Source organism: Aspergillus pseudodeflectus (genome assembly GCF_044049435.1).
Source record: "Aspergillus pseudodeflectus strain CBS 756.74 chromosome Unknown BJX68scaffold_16, whole genome shotgun sequence".
Taxonomy (NCBI): Eukaryota; Fungi; Ascomycota; class Eurotiomycetes; order Eurotiales; family Aspergillaceae; genus Aspergillus; species Aspergillus pseudodeflectus.
In genome coordinates, this window is record NW_027263792.1 from 352420 (window position 1) to 369845 (window position 17426).

Below are 17426 nucleotides of genomic sequence, written 5' to 3' on the forward strand. Positions count from 1 at the left end.
CGTTTCGTACCCGCCATACATAGTGGGAGTTACTCAGAATGCTACAAGGCTGGTTGATATCGCTCCCATACCGATACCGATTCCCGGCCGGCGAGAACTGAGACAACATAGCGAAATCTGAGTGGGCTGTGTGGCTTGGTATGCAAAGCTCGAGGAAAGCTTAATCTGCATGAGACCACTCGACGATGTCGACGACTCGCATTGAACTAGGCCCCGTAGCGTTGACTCGTTCGGGATATTGGTTGGAAACGCCAGGGGGGAGTAAACAGTGCCAGTTCACCGCGCGAGGCCGGTAGAAATGTGGTAGATTATGAGGATTAGTTTAGCGGGAGAAAGAATTCTGAAATGTGCAGAGAAAGATATGATATTGACTAATATGCTAACTACGCCACTACAGCCTCGAACAAGCCAAGGGAGAAATGAAACTCGGTCTTGGGCTTGTATACCTTGTTGATCTTGAAGCCGCCGCGTTCAACGAGATTTAACCACTGTGCTTCCGTCCGCTCAAGCGAGGAAAACACCTCCATCATCATAAAGTCAAGCACCGTAGTGCTAGTTGCTTCGAGACCGTAGAGCTTCCGATCCGGGTAGAGGATTTCATGCACCAACAACACCGAGTCCGGTTCCATGGCATCACGGATGTGTCCGAGGGCTTCGAGGCACTGTTTATCAGGCCAATCGTGCAGCACGGTTCGCATGTAGTAGGCCCGGGCGCCCTTGATAGGCTGCGGTTCAAACATGGAGTGGCTTATGGCGTCGATGTTGGGGCCGAGCGGTCCGGAGAGGCCATCGATAACGGCGGGGACGTCTTGAAGGACAAGGCGATCCTGGATTTCTGGAAAGTGCTTGCGAAAGGCAACCACTTCGTGGCCGATGTTGCCTCCAATGTCGACGACGAGCACTCGTTCGGGGTCGTGAGGCCCGCCGGTGAGCTTCTCAACGACAGGATAGAACTCGAACCAGTTGTTTTCCCATTCGCGACCACTATTCATTACAACGTTGAACGTCGCTTGCTTTTCGGGGCGCTTGCCCAGCCATGTGAAGTAGTGCTCCGCCGTGTTGTAAGCATACTGGAAGGGGCTGTTGTATGTATCTTCGGGGTTCCGGTAGTCGGTTGCTTCGAAGAACTCGTGAAGCTTGGCCGAGATAAGCAAGTATTCGTTGCTGTAGCACTTAGTATGGCGAAGTAGAAGATAAAACAAGAAAGAGCTGGCCGTACAGGAAGACCAGGTTCTCTGCCATGTTGGTGCCTTTTCTGAGCGCCAAAGCCAGGGGAGCGGCTCTGTAGTTTGCAGGGCGGGTTTCTTCGAAAAAGTCGTGGGCCTCAAGGAGACGCATTATCCTGGCTATGCCATATGTCAAAAGTGTTGGATTACAGAGGCAAGATGAACACACAGATGAACTTTTCATCCCCTTTCACCTTCGTAGTGAGCTCCGCGATGGTGAGCTCGTGCAAAGGAGAAGCAGAAAAGGCCTCGTATATCCCCATATCAAGGGCGATGCGGCTAGCCACAAGCAAAAATTGCTTGCACACAATTAGCTTTGCCAGCAGACAAGAGCAGCTCTCGCACCGCATAGCCAATTCTCATGACCTTGTCGAGGGGCCTTTCCAGCGTATCTCGCAGTTTGTTGACAGCGTCAAGGAGCTGCATACGCTCGCCATGATCAATACTTTCCAATGGTGGAAGGGTGCTTATCGCAGAGATCACGGTAGCGGTGAGGTCGGCTACTACGGGCATGGTTGCGACAGGCGGAAATAAAAACGTTGAGTTCAAGTTCTTGCTTGTTAGGAAGTGCGATATGTGTGCACCATAGGAGTACAGCCTGAGATTCGTCTGTTTATAGCTGGCGGTGCATGGTACTGAGGGTATACTTCCGGGACCGAAGTGACCTCAGCCCGAGCCCGTGCGACAGTATATCGCGCGGATGCAGAAGTTTCAAACCGGATTGTGCGATTGAAAGATGCAGCATTTACAGCGATTGCTGCCTAGTCAGAACAATGAGCAGGCAGATTCGTTGAGCCAATCATCGGTACAGCCGGGGATATTGACGACGCGGCCCTGTACCATGAGGGTCAGAGCTCCCTGGTGCTAATCACAACAGGGGCCGCAACTTTACTTGAAAGAAACTCTAGACCAAAAGCCTATAGCCCATTGTCGGAGGGCAGCAACTCTCCGTATGTGGCAGGAGCAACAAGATTGCAGGGCGCGGTGATGATGCAGTCGAGCCGCCACCTACATGAACGACTGGACGCAACGCATTGCCAACTGGCCTGGATATCGGCAATGCCGCACGGCTGGTTGAGCAGATCATGACCGGGATACCGATTGGACGAATTTGCGGGGATTTGACAAGGCTGCTTAATTTGCCGGTCTTTCCATATACAATCATGATACGTACTCCCATCCCCAGGTATAACAAAGATTGAAGTTCCTGAGCGTTTCATATACTCAAACTACCTTCGTTTGGGAATCCCTTTCGGTATTGACTCATGTTAGCGGAAGAGGCTGAAAGGGACTTCGACCCAGGCGTCTCGGGGAATATCTGCGGCCGGATTGTCGCACGTCGAACCAGCTCAACATCTTTTCAGTTGAAGCTGTCGGGAACCGAAACTAACATGGAACATCCCTTCTGTGGCCAGATTCAGGCGGGTACAGAGGCTAGGCGGTTCTGAGAGTCGTCCATCAGCGACGGAGAAGCAGACACGTAAGGGGACCCAGCTCCTCGGATGATTTCTGTCAACTGAGGGTCTTTCTCAATCCGCTTAATCAACCTTGCTCATTGGATTCAGCTTGTCCTCGATGAAGAATGCGTGAATCTTGTGATCCATTGACGTGAGCGCACAAGCCGACGAGTCCTGGCAGTCGGACACTGTTGCAAAGATCGAGGTATGCAGGCCCGAAATAAGATACCCCTACATTGCGCTGATCCCTTTAGATACTTCAGTCTCGGAATAGCTGCAGATCTCATGGAGGTCGAGACGGGTGGAATCAATGGATTGATCACCCCTCCGAGTCGCTGGGGAACATCACGTGGCATCCATCATCAAAGAACACAGTAGCACGTGACCAAGGACGCAAGCAAAGCAATTTATAGTAACCGAATCGTGATAATAATAGGCACTGGTGCCAGCTTCGGAGCTTCTTCAGGATACTTGACCGAGTTGAATATGGGTGCTCAGGCGTCAGCCTTCGAGAACGTCTATAGAATCCTTGGCCTTCCTTCCTGCTTAGCGGCCGACAATAACCGTCCCTCAGTCTCTCGAGAGGCTCCGGCCTTCAGTGTTTCGTACTCCTGCCTGGCGATCTCATAACTCCTGCTAGCCAGACATGTTAAGGGGATACCGCGATAGATTCGCAAGAATATGCTAATTCCAAGCATGTGATGTTAGCCTGTGCAACAGAGAACAACTAAACTCGACTGATGTAACAGCTGGAGGAATGATTTTCCGGAGCTCAGTGCCAAGGCTCACGGCAAGCTCACCTCTCGCCCGACCAAACCAACTTTCATCAGAGTGACTCGGAAGCTGCAACAGGAGGCGGAGGTTGCGGTTTAGCTTCAAGGTCGACTCAAATCCACGTCTCAGATTCATTTCACTTCAAGGTCTGCGCTCGTTCTTTGCCTCTGATCTCGATCCTCATCCCGGGGACGATGGTCGGTCTGGATCCGGTGTCTGCGCTGAGTTTCTGATAAGGTGAGCGCCCCACTGTCGAATCTGGCATTCTGCGCCCCTGTATGAGATCGAGCTGGTTAACAATGATTTGGATCTTAGCCGACGACGATAGATGAACACCATGAGCATCGATTTACCATGAGGGACCCAACTAGAGATATGGAGCAACGAAACACAGCGCCGCAACAGGCCTCGAGTCTTCAGGCCGACCCGCCGCGAAGGAGCAACCAGAAGTCGGTCCGTGTTGCATTTGGCCCCGACCTAGAAACGTATATTCCGCCGCGCGAAAGATCCCCTCATCCCATTACCAGTCATCACCAGCGATCCTTAACCAATGTCGAACACAAACAACCTCCAAACGGTCGGCCCACGAGCTCCTCTGGCGAAAACTCCGCTTCGACAACCGAGAACAGCTCTCGATACGCATCAGGTCAAGAATCGGATACCGCGCGGCCGACGGCGGCGTTGAAGAGGGCGAGGAGTGACTATGGGCCTCGTGGAGGCAGCTTCGAAAAACCCCTGATCATCGACAATGAGGAGGAGGAAGACTTTGCGATGCGACACGGGTGGCAAGAGGAGTACACTTCGAGCGAATACCTTAAGGTTCTCCATTCGGTAAGCGGGCAGCTGGGATGAACCCTCGACTGCGATCTGACTTGTCTCTAGAATTTTTACATGTACTTTACGGAGAAGCGACACGAGACGAACGGTATCCCGCGCGATCCCGTCGGAAGCTGGCCATCACAAGATTGGCGCATGAAGGACCGCTTGAAGACTGTTTCTGCCGCGCTAGCCATATGCTTGAATATCGGTGTCGATCCTCCGGACGTTGTCAAAACGAATCCCACCGCGAAACTCGAGTGCTGGGTTGACCCCACATCTACTACCGGAGGCGGCCACAACAAGTTAATGGAGCAGATCGGGAAGAAATTGCAGGAACAGTACGAGACCCTCAGTTTGAGAACACGGTACAAGCAGTATCTTGATCCGTCGGTGGACGAGACCAAGAAGTTCTGCGTGTCGCTTCGCCGCAATGCCAAAGACGAGCGAGTGCTGTTCCATTATAACGGTCACGGAGTTCCTTTGCCCACGCAGTCTGGCGAGATTTGGGTGTTCAACAAGAATTATACGCAGTATATCCCAGTGTCGTTGTATGACCTGCAGCAATGGCTGGCCGGGCCTAGTCTTTTCGTTTTTGACGTGTCTCACGCTGGAAATATTGTTCACAACTTCCACACATTTGTAGAGAAGCACGAGAAGGAGAACTTGGATCAGAAGAAGCTCGACCCCAACGCCATTGTCCAGAGCTACGGGGACTGCATCATTCTCGCAGCGTGCCAAAAGAACGAATCGCTTCCGACGAATCCGGATCTTCCGGCAGATCTGTTTACATCTTGCCTGACAACACCGATTGAAATCGCATTGCGATTCTTTGTCCTTCAAAACCCCCTTCAAATGCCTACCGCCGGCGACGGATCTGGAGTACCCGGCCGTTTACAGGACCGCAGGAGCCCACTTGGAGAGCTGAATTGGATATTTACCGCGATTACAGATACGATAGCCTGGAAGACTTTGCCGCGGGCTCTCTTCAAGAAACTCTTTCGCCAAGATCTCATGGTTGCTGCTCTGTTCCGGAACTTTTTGTTGAGCGAACGCATCATGCGCACATATAAATGCACACCAATCTCATCACCAGAACTCCCCGAAACGCATAACCACCCGCTCTGGAAGAGCTGGGATTTGGCGGTAGAGATGGTTCTTGCGCAACTTCCCGCTCTCATCGATCACGAGGAAGGCCGAAGGCAATACGAGTACCAACATTCTACTTTCTTCGCAGAGCAACTCACTGCGTTTGAAGTGTACCTGTCCTCTGGGCCGACGGAAAAGAACCCGCCGGACCAGCTCCCGATTGTTCTGCAGGTCCTTCTGAGTCAGGCTCACAGGTTAAGAGCTTTGATTCTGCTCAGTAAGTTTCTCGATCTCGGTCCATGGGCTGTACACCTGGCTTTGAGCATTGGTATATTCCCGTATGTCGTCAAGCTTCTTCAGTCAGCTGCTCAAGAGTTGAAACCTGTCATGGTCTTTATCTGGGCGCGTATCATGGCCGTCGATCATACAGTCCAAAATGACTTGTTGAAAGACAACGGGATCCATTACTTCATCTCAATTCTCAATCCCTCCTCGCCAATCCCAGTGGGCAACGCTAGCGAACACCGAGCTATGTGTGCCTTTATCGTCTCAATCTTCTGCAAAAACTACCCCCAGGGCCAAAACGTGTGCCTGTCATCCGAGCTTTTCGAGTCATGCTTGATGCATCTGATGGATGTCGAGAACCCTCTGCTGCGGCAGTGGTCTTGCCTCTGTATCAGTATGCTGTGGTCCGACTTCCCTGAAGCCAAGTGGATGGGCATTCGATGTGCCGCACCGGCGAGACTATGCGAACTCAACTTTGACCCTGTACCAGAAGTAAGGGCCGCAATGCTACACGCTCTAACAACTTTCCTCGGTATCCCAGATTTGACGGATCAGGTGGCACAAATCGAAGAGAGCCTGGCCCTCGCTGTCCTGCCCATGTCGGCGGACGGAAGCGTCGTAGTCAGGAAAGAGCTATTGGTGTTCCTCTCGACTTTCGTCAAACGATATCAGAACAAGTTCCTGGTTGCTGCCTACGAAGAACTCCAGGAAGAGAAGCAAAACCTTTACCGCAAATTGAGCCAAGATGGTCCTCGCGCGCTGTTACCCGATGAGGCGAGTGCGCCGGATGCTTCAAATGACAAGACACAGCCCATGTCTCGGGACACCACTTTCGGAACCATCTGGAAGCAACTTTTGATCCTTTCTGTTGACCCTCACCCTGACATTGCCCAAGACGCAGGCATGATTGTTGATTTCATGCATTATACCCTACTACAGTCCCCGATGGCTACGCTAACTGAGCGAATTCGAAAGGAAATTATGGATCTCTCAAGCAGAGTAGAGCTACAGTCACAGGTTCGAGAAAAGCCGAATCCGAAAAAGGCCGCCCCACCCCCTACTCCCCCTACAGCGCCGCCAAAACAAGAGGGTTATCTCTCGTTGAGCCTGCGGCGGACTGCTAGTGTCGCAGCCTCACTGAAGAATCTCGCGTTTGGCGGCGCACAGGGCGAATCGCAACCATCCCAGTCCCCTACATCCCCGAAGAGCAGTCGTGTTCCCGCCACCCCACGCGGCCGCGCTCCACCCGAATGGTCCCGTCCCCCGGAAGTCAACGATCAACTTGCGCCTGCGACGACTTACCAGCAGGCCCCGGTCCCCACATCCCGAGGGTTTGGTCCCAGAGACCCGTCGGTGGTCCCAAACATCCCCCTGATGAGCAGATTCCTAGATTGGTCCACAGAGGTAATCCCAGAACTCCTCGAATTGATATGCGAGCACTGCAACGATCAGTATGAACGTTTTCTTACCCATGCCCAGTATTTCCGGGAGCCCCAGATGAAACCCAACGAGCCCGACGAGCCCGGCAGTGCGGATTACAACGAGCGTCTTTGGAGGCGCAGCCGCAATGAGAAGATCATCTCGGAGACCCAGCCATTGAAAGGAAGGGCGGGGAGCAGCCGCTGGGATAACTCGGCTGCACTTCTGTCCAACGGCAGTCAACCGCTGAAGATGTGCTTTCATCAATTTGAAGATCATATCGCCGTTGCCGATGATGGGGATACCATCGCGTATGTTTAGTGACTATTGCGCAGGATTGTGCTGACTCTTTATTAGGATCTGGGACTGGCAGAGGCAGAAGCGCCTTAACCGTTTCTCCAACCGGAATCCCGCTGGATCGAAGATCAACGAAGTTCGCTACATCAACGAGGATGACCAGGCACTTCTGATGACCGGATCGTCGGATGGCGTTCTCAAGGTGTTTCGCAACTACGAATCCTCGAAAGAGGTTGAAATTGTCACTGCTTTCCGAGCACTGCCTGAACTAATCCCGAGCAACCGGAATGCCGGCCTTGTTATGGACTGGCAACAGGGTCAGGGTAAGGCTCTCGTTGCAGGAGACGTCAAGGTGATTCGAGTGTGGAATGCAGCTACCGAAGTTTGCACCAATGTAAGTCACTCGACCAGAGTGGTAGACGTTACTGACTTTGTTAGGACATTCCTGCACGGTCAGGCTCATGTATCACTTCCTTGACGTCGGACCAAGTCGCAGGCAACATCTTTGTGGCTGGATTCGGCGACGGCGCCGTCCGAGTTTTCGACCAGCGCATGAAGCCTACAGCGGCAATGGTCAAAGTGTGGCGCGACCACAAGCAGTGGATCACCAACGTGCACATGCAACGAGGCGGCTTGCGAGAGTTGGTCTCTGGCAGTCGAAACGGCGAAGTCAGACTGTGGGATCTACGAATGGACGTCCCATTCTCGAAGATCACGGCCACCACAAACACTCTGCGCACCCTGAGCGTCCACGAGCACGCGCCTGTCTTCACAGTGTATGTTTTCCGCTAAGAGTTTTGTTGACCTTCCTAATCGCGTATAGGGGCACCAACCGCCACGAAGTCAAGACATACAATGTCGACGGCAGCTATCTCTCCACCTTTGAGCCCTACTCCAGCTTCCTACATCACAACCGCTCCTCCCCGATCGCCAGCACCGCCTTCCATCCGCACCGCACCCTCTTCGCTTGCGCGGCACTTAACGACCACCACATCAACCTTGTGCACTGCTAGACGTACGACGTAATGGCGTAGACTGATATACGCTTTCTCAGTTTCCTCTTAGTATCCTTTTTTCTACCTACTTACATCACGGACATGGCGCATTGTCTTCGGGTGGATATCTGCTTATATCTTTTTGTCTTTTGTCCTCTTCTCCCTATTATCTCCCTGACTAGTTCAGCACAGACCGGTATTTACCTATCTACCTACCTACATACCTATGGTATCCTCTTCTATCTTACTTTCTAATGACGGACCCTACTGACCACCGACGCATGTCATTTTCTGGCGTTTGACGGAGACGGACGATGATCTGGGGATTTAGCACTATGCAGGTCCGGTGCTGGTATCCGATGACATGTCACTTATCGAATGGAGCTATATGCGTTTTTCCTCTTTTGTGTCCTCTTTTGTTTCTCTCATTCGGATGCAGACGCTTACGGCCTCGTTATGTATGTTTGCCGCTACGTGTTAATAGGTATAAATTGGCTGGCTGGTAAGACGGTAATAATTCATGGTGATTTACTCTTGAGGTATATCTTTTACTCTTGATGTATATCCTTTGGGTCAATTGATAGTGGCTAAAGTATGCTGGATTTCTCGTACCGCTTGGGCGTCTCTAATGTGGGTTCTGGCGGGTGGATCGTCTCCAGTATATCTCCAGCCTCGCCGAAGCCCAGGCCAACTCATCCCAACCTCCCCTCCCCATTCCTACACTCACACGCCCGAGTTAGCACCAAAGATATAAATATCCTGAAATATTTACCGTACATAATCCTACTTCCACCAGCCAGTCCAGATGGAAAGGGCAAGTCTAGTCCGAGGAAGGCGCCACCATGTCGCGGGCCAGCGCGTTGTCTGTCACTCATCTCCAACCTCATGGTTTCATTTTTAACGCTCGTGCCTGTTGATGGTGCCCTTATTATGCATAATGCCCCTGTTGTAGGCTGATGAGGGAATCCACTGTGGCCGCGAGCGCGCGTCATGCTGGGATGAGACGAGGTGCCTATACGTCGGTGCTGGATGAGGCTGGCCTTCTGGGAAGAAAGAAGAGTGGGCGCTACGCGGTATGTGATGAATATTCAAACATAGCTTGGCCCAAGCAGATGGTTGGATAACTGTTTTCTGTTAGGAAGGATGGCGTTGAGAGTCTAGCTATATAGCCCTAACATATATGTACCTTACGAGTGGTCTCCAAACCTCTGAACCAACCGTTGCCGATACCAGCTAGGAAAAGTAATCATTGCCTTGAAGATACTATATCATATCTTCCTTTTGCTAGTCGCAACGTGCACCCCACGAACATGGTTACGTCGGCAGTTCAGCGGTTAATGCATGATTGGCTCTGCGTTCCCCATTCCGATCTGAAGGATCTGTCCATACCCATGATGATTGATCGGAGCGCGGGGATTTTCTTTCTTATATGCAAGGTGACTGCGGCGTTCTCGCTCTACGCTCCATATTACTCGTGGTGGTGGTTACCCCTGCATGCGGGACCGCTTGGCGGCGGCAAGGCATGTATCGCGATCTAAATCTGGTTTTGATCATCGGGATCGTGATAAGACTTAGATTGTATTTTATGAGAGTCTGCAGTGTGAATAGATTGGGGATAGATAGGCGAGATGGTCGACGTAATCTGGCTGGTGGTGTATACTAACTGAGGAGTGCTCAGTTGGTCCATGGTGGGCGTGGAGGGCGTTGTGGTGTTTGCTTAAAATAGCAACCCTATGCCTCGTAGTATCTTCGATATAGGAATAGGAAGACATAAAAGCGCTCTCATGTCAGCCCAAATAGAACACAGATCAGATATCCATCTCTATCTCCCGGACAGACAAAACTCACACCTGGCAGAAAGCAACAAGCCGGCCATTGTTGCCATACCATACCATCCCATCATCACCTTTGCAGGAACTTAGCTGGCCTCGTACTTGTTACCATCAGCCTTGTCCTCTAAACGCATAGCTCGCAAGTCAAGATAACAACCATGCCGCCCCGAATCCGTCACTTTGTCGGGGTCGAGAGCTCCGAGCAGCTCGCTTTCATCGATGAACTGCATGCGTTGGGACTGAGTAGTACGATTGAGTTGCCAGAGGTATGTCATTACCATCTGTCCTTCTCCTTGCTTCTCCTACCTTGTCTCATTATTTCTCGGCGCTCCGCCCTTGTCATGTCAATCACCTGCTCAACCCAAACTGACGATGTATGGCGATGGCATGTATAGCTCATCGTCCTCGGCGACCAAAACACAGGAAAATCCTCCGTACTCCAAGCGATAACCGAGCTATCGTTCCCAGTCGAGGATACAATGTGCACGCGGTTCCCCGTGCAGATATCCTTTCGGCAGACGGCTGGCTCTGGCTCCGCTGCTGGGCGGCCTCGTTCTCGTGTCAAGGCTACAGTCAACCCCGGGCCCATGACGGAGAAGGACGATGCGTTCCTCGAGCGTGTGAAGGGTTTTGTCGTTGAGAGGGACGACTTGGACCAGGAGGGGATGGGGGAGATTATTCGGTTGGCCGAGGAGTGTATTTTTGGTTCTCCTTCCGAGGATGGGAATAGATCCGAGAAGAAACCAGTTAATGGAACTGCGAAAGGAAAAACAGAGAAGAAGACCAAGACGCTCTGTGATGCGACACTGAGGATTGAGCGCTCTGGTCCGGACGAGATGCATTGGACGATTGTCGATTTGCCCGGGTTGATTCGGTCAGGGAGGGGTGGCTCTGCGTCTGCATCTGGCTCTGGGAATGGCGGGCCTGTTACGAATGGCGAGGTGCCATCGGCGACGAATGCCCTTGTTGCAGAGGACATTGTTCGGAGACGGTTAAGGAATGAGCGGAGTATTGTGCTGTAAGTCCAATCTCATGCCTTCTACCCAACCTCTCTCTAGGGCTATCCCACAACACTTGATGCTATGTTTGTACTAATGAATCCAGCCTCGTAATCGACGACATCGACGTCGAGCGGCAGAAATCCCTTGAACTAATCGACAGCATACCCGGCCTGACAAACCGCTGCATCGGCATCCTCAACAAATGCGACAGGCGCGAAGAAGGTTCCGGCCATTGGATGGTCTCGCTCCTGCAAAACGACCTGTCCACTGTCCCGCATCTCCCGCACGGCTGGTTCGGCCTGCGAAACCGGAAGCCCATTGAAGCTGGCTCAAGCGATATCGAGCGAGACGAGGCTGAGGAGAAGGAGTTCAATCAGCCGGCCTGGGCGGCTGTACCGCGGGACCGGTGCGGGATCAAGGCGCTGATGAGCTACGTTGATCGTGAGCGGCGCGCGCAGATCCAAAAGGGGATGCCGGCGATTATCGGTGAGATCCGGGGCAAGTTGCGCGAGTGTGAGAGCGAGTTGAGGCGTATGGGCGAGGCGCGGAGTAGTCCGCGTGCCCAGCGGTATTTCGTCCTGCAGTTCTGCAACGAGATGCAGAGGATGGCCGAGGCGTGTCTGCGCGGGCAGTATCAGGATATCCCCTCGGATGATGGGAAGGTCCGGCTCCGGTATCTCGTCCAGGAAAGGCTTGAGCGGTTCTCTGTTTCTGTGTTTCCGACGAGAGATGTCAAGCTTGCGTTTGGGAGTTTTGAGGCCGAGTTGAGGAATCTGCGGGCGTTGAGTCCGGACCCGGGGACGTGGGAGGAGCGCATCAAGCGCGAGCCTGGGATCTATTCTGAGATCTATAAAGAGGCCATGCTCTGTCGTGGACGAAGTCTCCCGGGGAGTGTGCATCCAGACGTCGAGGAAAAGGTCTTCCGCAAACTGTCTGCGCACTGGGAGGAGTCCGCGCGAGAGATGGTGGAGGACGCGAAGCTGCTCGTCAAGAACTGCTACGACATCCTACTCCGCCTCGCGATCCCGAATAATCGCGTCCGCTTCGAGGTCGGCCGCGCCATTGCCGGTGAGCTGGAGGAGTGGAATCGCGACGCGGACAATGCGCTCCGCGAGCTCATCGAGGATAACCAGGTTCGGCCGCTGTTCACGCATAACCCGTTCTTAGAGCAGAACCTCGCGTACGCGGACCAGCAGCGAAATACGATTTTCCACGGGAAACGATCCGAGTCCTCGTCGCCATCGCCATCGGGTGGCGGGAAACAGAGTCCTGTTGAAGAGGAAGAGAACTTCCTCCCCAATCTGCTGAACAATATCATCCAGACGCGAGCGAAACTCGAGTGTTACTATGAAATTGCGGTCTATCGGTTCATCGACAATGTTGCGATGCAGGTCATCGAGCGGCATGTCCTCGGACCGAAATGTCCGCTGCGAGCGGTGTCTCTGGAAACGTTTACGCAGCTTGATAATGAGGAGCTGGATCGGGTGGCTGGAGAGGACAAGGCGGATGCTTCGACAAGGCAGAGGTTGGAGAGGGCGAAGGATCGGTATAAGAAGGCACTTGGGAAGTGGGAGCAGTTGAGTGTACTGTAGACTGGTTATGTTAGCATTAGGGACTCTGCAATATCAATGGAACGCAAGGTGGTGATGACTTTGATATGTTATAACTCGAATCCGGAGTCTGGCCATGGCACGGGCTGGAAGCAACAAAGGCGATAGTAAATTGATATGGCTCGTCGTGGGGAACTTCATCAGGATTCTGTTATGATTAGATTGAATGGTGCCATTGGCAGCTCTGTTCAGTTAGATACGATCCTCTAACTGACCTACAAGACGAAAGAATAGAACAGATCCAGTTAAAGTGGGTACCTCTTCCAAACAGTGACGGGTGGTTGCCAGACAGCCGTATCATGCCTGTTTCTGAGATCAAGGTGGGCCCCCAATTCAAGATATAGCTCCTAGCTACAACTAGTCTTTGGGGCTTAGGTTCAGCCTGCAGGCCCACTGCAGAGGATTCTAAGAGCAACCGAATTCTTGATTGCTCGATATTACGGAGTGGACCGGGTTTGGGAGCAATCCATCCATTGTGACTAAAAGTACAATAATGCTCGGAGCAAGAACTAAATGCTACATGTGAAAACGCAACGCAATTGTGTATGCTGATGGTACGAATGTAGGAACGGACCTGGATAGCAGCTTAGCCATCGCCAACATCCCAAGGGATTGAAACAGCCCAATAGACGAAAGCCGAAAGTGCCCCTGCATGAAATCAATGAGAGTCTCCCAATCACTCGCCAATCACCTAATTTGTAGCTATCCTGCTCCAGCTGAATTTCTCGAGCAAAAGACACGATGGCAGTGAAATTGGCAGCTATTATTGTAAGTCGCTCTCGGCCTCCAGAAAGGCTCAACCCACGCGTCTCCACGAGTCGAATATAGGATCCCAATCAAAGTAGCTGCGCTGGCCTCCCGTCCGTGCCTCATAGCAACGGGGATGCATATCCTTGTAGTTCGCAAAGTATCTCGCAGGGTCTCTCTTATCTTGTGGAGTATAGGCACGAAGATTCGCAAGAACCCCACCCACAGTCGTTATGAGTTGTTTGGCGAAGATGTTGTCCTGCTCGGAAAATGCTTGCGCATTGCGGCGTTCGCGGTTTTCGACAAAGTTGTTAGCAATGTTGGCGATGTGTTGGCGAAGCTCATCTTCCCCACGGTTGTCTTTATGGAACCACTTGTTGACCTCTTGGAGTCTTGCATTCGCTGCCAAACAAGCGGGTTCCTTATTCTCTGCACAGCTGCTGTCTCTCTCAATCAACCTGTTGGCCTGCAGGAGACTTTCTTTCGCTGGGAAAGCAAGTGAATCCTCAGTGTCGAATCGCCTAGATAACCCAGGAGGTGGTTTTATTGTTCTTTCGGTTGGCTTGTGCGAGTATGACGAAGCTGGAAGCTTTTCTGTCGAACGTGGAGACTCGGATTCGTAAAGCTTGAGCAGCTGTCCCTTTTTCGAATCACAATGATCTTTTGAAAGTTTATTTTGCCCTTCTTTTATTCCAAGGGCTCGATCGACCAAGTCTTCCTTGTTCAACTTGAGCATGTCCTCGTCCTCCACTCCTGTGCCATCGCCGCTGCCTTGAGGCTCGGACGGCATTGGGCTTGGGTCGTCGAGTGGTTCGAGATGTGCATCTGATGCAGAAGATCCTGTCTCCGTGGACTCGCTCACCTGGGGAGATGACGTTAGCTGGGAGTTGGTATTGGGTCCAAGGCTCAGATTGTCCAGTATAGCGTATATCTCCTCTTTAATTGTGCGCTGGGAGACGCTAGTTCCGGATGATAGTCTCGAATGGGTCGCAAGTACCTTTGGCGCTTTGAGCTCTTCAAGCGGCTTACGAGCGGCTAGAGTCTCTCCCATAGTTTCAGAGTCAAAAATGTTCGGAAGTCTCGCATGATAATGAGTCGCAGGCGTAGGCTCCGAGCGAATGGTTGCATTGGCTGTGTATGGTTTGTATGGTTTGTACTCGGCTTCGGGGTTAAACCCAAACTGCAAGCCCGAATTAATCTCAGGTAAGACGGTTCGGTTGTTGCGATGCTTTATACGAATGGTTTCGTAGGGCGATTTATCCTGCGGCTGGTCGAAGCTATCTCGATAGAGTTGCAACGAAGATGGTGCCATGTACTCTTTATGGGGCTGCATCTTTGAGTAGCTCGTATTGGAAGGAGTTGTCTGGGAGACAGCTGTGGCCGAGTCCGCAGGCCAGGTCTCGCCGTTTGGAAAGCTTCGATCCACTTTCCTCAGGAAAGGACTCTCAGATATGCCGCTGTTATTTCTCGACTGCGAGGGATTGCCGTGGTTGGTATAGCTCAGAGGGTTTCTCTGCGTCTGGTACTCGTTCAGATCATGGTGCCATGATTGCCCTTGATCAAGTCCGGTAGCAGTTTCATGACGCTGCCATGGGTATCCTTGTGGAACGAATCGTTGCGGTGGGGTGAGATGCCCGGTCTCGTTGCTCAGCATATATTCCCCTGTGTTGGCACGCGGAGAATAAGACTCGTGGGTATCAAATCCATGGACTGCATTACCGCAACCTTCTGCCATGTAGTCTGCGTTATCATCGAAGAAAGATCTCGAGTTCCTGCCGGCCTTGTTTCTCGAGGTTGTCTTCTTGTACAGCTGAGCTAAGGAAACCGGCTGCGAAGAAGCGAGGTCTTGGTCGCTACCAAGCTCATAGTCGGGCGCCCGACGGGCATAGGCTGGAGTGAACTGCTGACCATCAAGATAGTAGTTGAACCTCTGAGTCGCCATCGAAACGGCTCTGCGAGACCCAACTGGCCGCAGCGGAGAACGGAGGAGCGTTAATTCTTTGAGTGAGAGCTGAGGGTATTTGAGAGGGGTTGCAGCACGCGAAGGTGGGAGAGGAGAACCAGGGAGGACGAGTGTTGCTGGAGACTGGAAAGTGGTGAGTTGAGAGATGAGATCAAAACAGTAAAGTGAAGAGAGGGACTCACGAGCAGATTGTGTTTTGGGGCTCGCCATTCATTGAAAGGCCTCTCCGTGGCAACTTTCTTGGGCGGACTGCCCTGTAGCACTTCCAAAGGCTGTCTTTTCCGAGAGCCTTGCCCTGGAGCTGAATTAAAAATTAAGATTGAACTCGAGTCACCTCTGAAACTTACGTTGGTCAAGGTTTTTGGACATCGTGTTGGCGGTCATGATGGCCTGAGTTCACGGGTTGACAGCTACTGGTGGGATTCATCGCATGACAGAGTTCAAAAGGCAGAGAACTGGGGTGCGCTGAGCACCTTCCAGACTTGACTGCGGTAATTTCCGATTGCTGCTTCCATTCATGATTGCCTGTCCTGCAGTAACACAACTGATGCCACTTACACGGCATGCCCAAGACAAAAAAAGATAACATTCGAAGAGAACAAAGCCAGACTCCTAAATCTTGGTCAATCTAGACAGAAGAAAAAATGTACACTACCACTGGCTCCGTTGAACACCATTGGCCGCCAACCTTTCACCAGAGCCATATCCATAAGACCCAGCGCTGTAGAATCCCGCTCTGTTTCTGTTGTAGCTACTGCTACCATTAGGGGCGCCAACATCAACTCCCTGGCCCTTCCGGGCGCCAACTTCGGAGCCGTATCCGTCAGTTCCAGAGCTAAAGGTCCGCGTGTGGTCTGGGCGAGCGTATGCTGCTTCACCACGATGTCCATAGTCTTCACGATGAGGGCGGCCAGTCCAGTCGTAACTGACTGAACGACTCGGCCCGTAGCTCCCAGAACCATAAGTGCCGGGTCGTGGCCTCTCTCCGTGGCTCTCAAATCTCGAACCATAGTCACTGGTGCGATGATTGGACCTGAAGTGGCTTCCAACCTTGGGCTCATGATCATACTCGTTGGTGTCCGAGCCGCGACCTAAAGCAGGTAAGCTTGATATACAAGATGAAATGTCTGGAAAACGCGTACTGGGATGCTTAGATCTGGAGTTCGAGCCGGTCATGGCATCCATGAATTTGTGCAGGATCTTCGACATTATGGAGGCCTAGTAAAGCGATCGTGAGGCTCAAAGTGGGTATCAAGTACGAACTCGTGAAAGAAATCATTTACGCAGACTGTTCCAAGTTGTATCTTCTGGGGCAGCCAGCCATAAGTATATATGGAGTTAAAGGATGACGACGGAATTGTTGTCATGCTTCCGTCCTGGCCCGTAGACGTCACCACCATGGTTCCCCCCAAGACGGTAGAGCCATGAAGCTTATCGAGAGGAATCCCTAAATCGAGGGCACGACCCAAGGGTCAGCGGACCTTGCCTCAGCTTCCGGGCCAAGAGAGCCGTTCACAGGTATCCACTTAAGCTTCTGTCACTGTCATGTTCCGCCCAAGCCGTTTCCAGATTGTGGTTTCCATCGCCGCCGCCAAACGTATTCTGCGCTCCGAGTCGTGCGCTGCATAGTTTTAGGGATAGGGAAGAGGACATGCACGCTTCAGAGTAAAGCAGGAGGGACGTCGATCGCGTCTCAGCTGCGGGTGTGTGGGGTTGCTCGCGCTATGATCTACATCGATGTACAGTGAGATCCTAATCTTAGGGAGAGGTCGCTGTCAGGCATCAACTCGCGAGGTACGTATAACCAAGGGGCCCAGGGGTTTCTCGCAAACCTCGTATTATATCAAAGCTAGAGCTAAATCGAGTAGCATTAACGTAAGAGCCACCGGCGGAAAGCGTTGATAAGCTCTAGCGA

General features: G+C 52.2%; 5 protein-coding genes across 5 annotated transcripts; 2 read left to right on the forward strand and 3 right to left on the reverse strand.

Moving 5' to 3' along the window:
• Positions 1–307: 307 nt before the first annotated feature.
• BJX68DRAFT_235114 (S-adenosyl-L-methionine-dependent methyltransferase) lies at positions 308–1974 on the reverse strand. The gene is made up of 4 exons (XM_071039843.1): positions 1572–1974; positions 1396–1525; positions 1220–1346; positions 308–1164 (listed from the first exon to the last, which is right to left on the reverse strand). Exons 1-4 carry the CDS (start codon positions 1737–1739, stop codon positions 384–386), a joined length of 1206 nt encoding a protein of 401 aa, XP_070900243.1. The 5' UTR covers positions 1740–1974; the 3' UTR covers positions 308–383.
• Positions 1975–3147: 1173 nt separating this feature from the next.
• Positions 3148–8556, forward strand: BJX68DRAFT_62197 (ubiquitin-binding TORC1 subunit KOG1). Its single transcript, XM_071049505.1, has 6 exons — positions 3148–3694; positions 3773–4288; positions 4340–7377; positions 7424–7757; positions 7802–8139; positions 8187–8556. Exons 2-6 carry the CDS (start codon positions 3812–3814, stop codon positions 8374–8376), a joined length of 4377 nt encoding a protein of 1458 aa, XP_070900244.1. The 5' UTR covers positions 3148–3694; positions 3773–3811; the 3' UTR covers positions 8377–8556.
• Positions 8557–10348: 1792 nt separating this feature from the next.
• BJX68DRAFT_265762 (putative dynamin family GTPase) lies at positions 10349–12783 on the forward strand (the record flags this gene model as incomplete). Its single annotated transcript, XM_071045317.1, has 3 exons — positions 10349–10456; positions 10586–11208; positions 11295–12783. The coding sequence occupies 3 exons, from the start codon at positions 10349–10351 to the stop codon at positions 12781–12783; spliced, it is 2220 nt and encodes a 739-aa protein (XP_070900245.1).
• An 814-nt stretch (positions 12784–13597) lies between these two features.
• BJX68DRAFT_265763 (uncharacterized protein) lies at positions 13598–15895 on the reverse strand (the record flags this gene model as incomplete). Its single annotated transcript, XM_071045318.1, has 3 exons — positions 13598–15634; positions 15694–15806; positions 15859–15895. 3 exons carry the CDS (start codon positions 15893–15895, stop codon positions 13598–13600), a joined length of 2187 nt encoding a protein of 728 aa, XP_070900246.1.
• Positions 15896–15942: 47 nt separating this feature from the next.
• Positions 15943–17401, reverse strand: BJX68DRAFT_235121 (uncharacterized protein). Its single transcript, XM_071039844.1, has 2 exons — positions 16654–17401; positions 15943–16602 (listed from the first exon to the last, which is right to left on the reverse strand). The coding sequence occupies exons 1-2, from the start codon at positions 16718–16720 to the stop codon at positions 16163–16165; spliced, it is 507 nt and encodes a 168-aa protein (XP_070900247.1). The 5' UTR covers positions 16721–17401; the 3' UTR covers positions 15943–16162.
• Between the last annotated feature and the right edge of the window lie 25 nt (positions 17402–17426).